At 48.4% G+C, this 5707-nt stretch overlaps 1 protein-coding gene across 1 annotated transcript; it reads right to left on the minus strand.

Moving 5' to 3' along the window:
- Window positions 1-934: 934 nt before the first annotated feature.
- LOC142886981 (transcription factor Sox-9-A-like) lies at window positions 935-5018 on the minus strand. The gene is made up of 3 exons (XM_076024280.1): window positions 4242-5018; window positions 3688-3935; window positions 935-3326 (listed from the first exon to the last, which is right to left on the minus strand). The coding sequence occupies exons 1-3, from the start codon at window positions 4670-4672 to the stop codon at window positions 2545-2547; spliced, it is 1461 nt and encodes a 486-aa protein (XP_075880395.1). The 5' UTR covers window positions 4673-5018; the 3' UTR covers window positions 935-2544.
- Window positions 5019-5707: the final 689 nt, after the last annotated feature.

Genomic DNA, 5707 nt, shown 5'->3' on the forward strand with positions numbered 1-5707 from the left:
TGTGAAGTCACAGAGGGGACTGATATCGTGTCTCTCCCAGGTTAGTGACATTGCCCCTGGTCTGATGTTGGCCCTTGTTTTTGATGTTGTATTGAAAATGCGCAGAACGTGCAACAAAGCATCCGTTTCAGCAGGAAAGAGTTTTTTTTGCTGGAGGAATGCAAACAGAGGGCTATGAAGCTGCTGACACATTTTCAGGTTACTGAGCGTAACTTGTGTGCGTGAGCTCTGTTGACTAATAAACTGCCCTTTTTGCAACTGTTTTTCAGCCGTGGTATTGAAGAGGTTGAGGCGGGGAGCTGTGGGCCAGAGGAAGGTTCAGTCCGGCCTGATAGCAGCAAAAGAGCCATCACGTGTGAACGTGGCTCGGGTTTCAGCACAAAGTTACGGGACCTGATTGTGTTTACAATGCCTCTGATTTATGAGGGCACTCACCATTTCAATATCACCCAGCCAGTAATGAATAAACAATATTTAATCTCCAGTTTATTGTTTTAAGCAGTGGTGTATGTGGGCGAGGGCAGGGCTGTGGACATACGTCTTCTCAATAGGCCGTGCTCGCCGTGGCCATGTGACCTCATGGTCTGGGAAGCCAGTAGGAGGGCCACAGTTCCCAGTGCCGCAGCTTTTATTTGTTGTTGGTTTTATTTATTTATTTATTTTAACTTTTCTTGTTCAATTCTCTCAAATTGCCCTTTAAATAGCAGCTAACAGCTGATTCTGGTCAATGCGAATGAAACAACGACATGCTTGGGGTTTTTCTTTGGCTAGTTAGTTTTTATGAGGTGACTGAAGAGCCTTTTCAAGGTGATTCAGAGCCACTCAATAAAATCCCAATTCCTCCTCAAGCAATTAACATCATCTTGGCAGCGACTGCAGTCTTTCTGCGTCACACAGGGCATGTGTTCTTGATAAATGACACAGGGTGATGGTGTATTTCTCAGTGTTTTGTTTTTATTGCAAACAATATAATACAAAAGATAAGCTCTTAAGACAATGCCATGTTTACCTACGGAAACTGCATTAAGAAGATGACACATTGAGAACTAATGATACAGAGTATAAAAACGAGGAGCACGACTCTTGTCAAACAAAAGGTTTCCTGTTGATTCCAGCAAAATCTTAACAAAAGAAGGGACAAAAAAGAAACAGCGCAGCCTCCATATCAGTAATTTGTTTTTTTTTCTGTTGTTAGTGCGGAAATTGAAAAGATAGAACTTCCAGTTTTTCTTTTGTAGAGAGACAGAGATAGACTCACTGCGTAATTACAAGTCATCTGTACATAACTAGATCACGGATAAAAAGAAACCTTTATACGGAAACAATTTACAAATGATAAATAAACAAATTTTTAAACCACGCGCGACAGCAGAAGATCTCACCGAAAAAAACAACAACTTTTTTTCACCCCAGCTGGCTGCTGCTCAGTTACAACGGTAAATCGCAAATAGTTATTTTTTTTTCTTCAAATAAAATTAATGCTAAACAATAAATTAAGAGAAAAGGTTAGGTTAGGAAGTTTAAAAAAAACAAAAAAAAAACAACAACAACAAAAAAACAACACCGGCCAGACTCAGACCTGGCGGCTGCTGAGGGGAGGCAGGTCAAAGGTCGCTTCCTGCGTCCCCCTCGCACAGGAAGTCGGAACTGTGCGATGGTTTGAACAGCGCGACTCAGGCGGAAGGAGCCGAACCGAGAGAGGCTCCGCAGGCACCGACGGCATAAAGGCAGTCAGCCGTCTACCAACACAGTAAGGCCCCGGGCAGAAGTACACCTGCTGTATGTAGCGTTCCCAACACAACAACTGGAGAGAAACAAAGTAGAATATTTGACTAATCCACTCATGACACAGTTTTACGGCCCCCGAAAAAATATTCAAATCTATTTTCCCCCCCAACCTGGTGCTTAAAGGGAATCACGATTAAAAAAAATAGATATATATACAGTACAACGAACAATCCGGAACAGATGTAGGCTATCGTAAGATGGCAGTGTCAGTACAAAGATCTCTCTCTTACTCCTGTACAAAAAATACACCAGTGAGAAGTAAGGCCACCGAGGGTGTGTGTTTGTTTCGTCCACCTGCCCCCCTCCCCCAACAACTCAGCTCCCTTCTAGCAAGGCTCGGCGACATTGACGGTGGCGGTGAGATGACGAGAGCGGAACACATACACAGTACATACTAAGATACTCATAATCAGTAATGTCCTCACAGAGGATTTTTTTTCTCTCTCTCTCTCTCTTAAGAAAAAAAAACTTTCCTTAAAAACATCTAAAAAAATATAATCACAACTCCCGACGGAGAAAAACAAAAAGGTACAAAAGGCACTGTTGTGAGCCAATCCGAAGATATATATTTTTCAGGACTATTTAAAGAAAGGCGGGGAGAAGAAGTTCTTGTGTGTTTTTCTGTTGGCAATATGTATGTGTGTGTGTGTGTGTGTGTGTGTGTGTGTATGTGTATGTGTATGTAAAAGTCACACGTGTGTGTGCATGAGATGGCTGTGGTACAGTCAGTGCTGTGAGGTCACCCCCCCCACTCCCTCACGGCCTGGACAGCTGTGTGTAGATGGGCTGCTGCTCCCAGTGCTGTGGACTGTGGGTCTGGGGTACCGAGGGCACGCCGCTGTTGTCGGCGATGGGCGTGTACATGGGCCTCTGGCTGGGGCTCATGTAGCTGAAGGTGGAGTAGAGGGCAGAGCCCTGACTGGCGGCGTGGCTGTAGTAGGGGTTGGCACCGCCGCCTTGGTGGTCCGAATAGTCATACTGCGCCCGGGTGATGGAGGGGTAGGAGGAGGAGGCGGGGCTGTAGTGCTGCAGGTTGAAGGAGCCGTAGGCCACGTGCTGCGGCGAGCCCTGCTGCTCGCTGTAGTGGCTCGGGCTCAGCTGCTCCGTCTTGATCTGGGTGGGCCTTTGCTGACCCTGCTGGCCTTGATCGCCGCCACCCAGAGGGGTGAGAGAGTGCTGCTGCTGCTGCTGCTGCTGCTGCTGCTTGGACATCCAGCCGTGAGCACCGACGTTGCCCACCGCGGAGCCGCCGATGCCGTAGCCGCTGCCGTAGCCCGCCTGGGCGGCGCCGCCACCCGGCAGGCCGGCGTGGCTGTGCGGTGGCAGGTACTGGTCGAACTCGTCTACGTCGAAGCTGCCGATGTTGGAGATGACGTCGCTGCTCAGCTCGCCGATGTCCACGGCGCCAAAGTCGATGTTGAGCTGGCGGCTGGTGCCCTCCTGCACCGTGCGGCCCTCGCGCTTCATCATGTCCGACTTGCCCGCGGGGAGGTCCGTCTTGGGGGTGGTGGGCGGGGTAGGCGGGCCCTGGGACTGGCCTGGTGGGAGCGGAGGAGGGGAGGGGGGGGGAGATGGGTATGAGGTGCAGCTCGGAATTTTCACAGACAAGCGCTCATTTCCTGCACCTGACTGACTGACTGACTGACGGACTGACTGTAAGGGGGCGGAGTTTATTGGCTCTCTGCTGACAGGTGTGTTTGCATGATGCCTCGTAAAAGCCACTCATCTTTAATCATTTACAGCTTCCTGCTCAGGGCTCCCAATACAAAAACAAAGTATTTCTTGAACTAACCAAAATAAGACGCCTCTTCCAGATCATTTAAAAGCAACTACAAATAGATTATTATTATTATTATTATTATTATTATTATTATTATTATTATTATTATTATTCCTCACCTGACTGCTCTCCAGGTGAGTGCACCTCGCCCAGGCTGGACGCGGGCGAGTCGGCCTGCTGCAGCGCCTTGAAGATGGCGTTGGGCGAGATGTGCGTCTGCTCGCCGTCCTCCGGGTCGTTCGGCCCGTTCTTGACGGACTTCCTGCGCCTCGGCTGGTACTTGTAGTCCGGGTGGTCCTTCTTGTGCTGCACCCGCAGGCGCTCGGCCTCCTCCACGAAGGGCCGCTTCTCCACCTCGTTCAGCAACCTGCAGGAGGCCGCAGAGGGTTTGCACCAGCGTTAAAAATACACAAATAAAAATCCCGAGAGATTTTCAAACGCACTGAATCGCTGCCTTAATTGAGTTGGGAATTAATGCATGAGGCATTTCGGCAAATTACAATTAAATGCGTGTGAGCAAGGGATTACACGAAAAAGGCAATGTGTCGAAAAGAAAATCGAATTCTGCAGCGAAGCAAGCTTTTCCCCCCCGAGATCAATGATTTATTTTCTTTCTTTTTTTTTTTAATGTATCGCGACGCCGCGCGTAAAGGCGCACGGTCCTCGGACTCACCTCCACAGTTTGCCGAGGGTCTTGCTCAGCTCGGCGTTGTGCAGATGCGGGTACTGGTCGGCCAGCTTCCTGCGCGCGGCCTGAGCCCACACCATGAACGCGTTCATGGGCCTCTTGACGTGCGGCTTGTTCTTGCCAGAGCCGTTGACGCGCACCGGCATGGGCACCAGTGTCCAGTCGTAGCCCTTGAGCACCTGCGACACGGCGTCCCGGATGCACACGGGGAACTTCTCCTCCTCGCCCTCCTTCTTGTAGTCGGCGCCCAGGAGGAGGTGGTGGTTGTCGGACGGCCGCGTGTTCTCCGTGTCCGAGCCGGAGCCGGACGGGCACGGCGAGCCCGCGGAGTCCTCGGACATGCTGGGGCTGGGAGCGTCGGAGTGACACTTCTCCTGTTCTTCTGTCATCTTCAGGTAGGGGTCGAGGAGATTCATGCGAAAAAATTAACGAAGCGGCCTCTCACTGGGAATAACAGGAACTTTGTTCTTTAGATGAAAAAAAGGGAGAAAATCCTTTTTCCAAATCCAAACGCTGCGTCCGGAGAGTCTCAGACAGGTCGAACGCGCTGCAATCCTCGAAGAGTAGAAAAGAAACATACAAAAAAAAAAAAGTTGTCGCGACTCCTTGGGTAGTTTTTAAAAAAGCAAAAACATGAACCACAATTACAGATCAACTTTGTTCTGTTGTTGTCGACGTTTCTGAAAGTGTTGAGCTGCGACCGGGGCGCACCTACAGCTCAGTGGAGCTGCTCCGAGAAGATGTGCTGCAGAATCTAGAGGCGCAGGAGGCGATGGCTGGATTTATGTTTGACGGCAGGGAAGTGATTGGGGGAAACTCATTGGAGGCGGAGACGGTAACTTGACTCTGCTCCGAGGAGCTCCTGCAGTCAACAGGAGTGAGCCCAGCGCGGGGGGAAAGGGTGTTTTTTTTTTCTCCCCCTCTTAATTTTAACTCTCTCTCTCTCTCATTTGGTTTCATTTTTTAAAAAAGTCCATCTTTAACTCTACTACCGCTCGTTCGAGACGAAACACGCTGAACTTTAAACCGATTGCGCTCAAATGAACAGTGTGTGTGTGTTGCAGCTGATTTATTTCTGTAAAATTCATTTTGTGTTTACGGATACATGCGAATTTAAAGCACAATGAGTAGTTCCCAGACTTTACATTTTGAAGTATTTTTTTTTTTTAAATTAATTATTATAATTACTTTTCTTCACGTGGCGACAAGTTTTGCGTTGTGCTGTTTATAGTACTTTAAGTATAAACTGTGACTGTAGAGTGCTTTCAATTTACGAAAAGAAGTCTTTGTGTGTTTCTGTGTATTTAAAGAAATATAAATCTTTTTTGTTTGTTTGTTTGTTTGCTTAGCTGAAAAAAACGATCCTTGACTATTTTACTTCTCTCAGTCTTGGGGCGATACTAACGTTTTGCCACTCAACAAGTTGGGGTGGTTTCCAATCAAAAACACGC

This window comes from Nelusetta ayraudi, unplaced genomic scaffold (assembly GCF_046127955.1).
Source record: "Nelusetta ayraudi isolate G7.1 ecotype Tasmania unplaced genomic scaffold, CSIRO-AGI_Nayr_v1 ptg000016l, whole genome shotgun sequence".
Taxonomy (NCBI): Eukaryota; Metazoa; Chordata; class Actinopteri; order Tetraodontiformes; family Monacanthidae; genus Nelusetta; species Nelusetta ayraudi.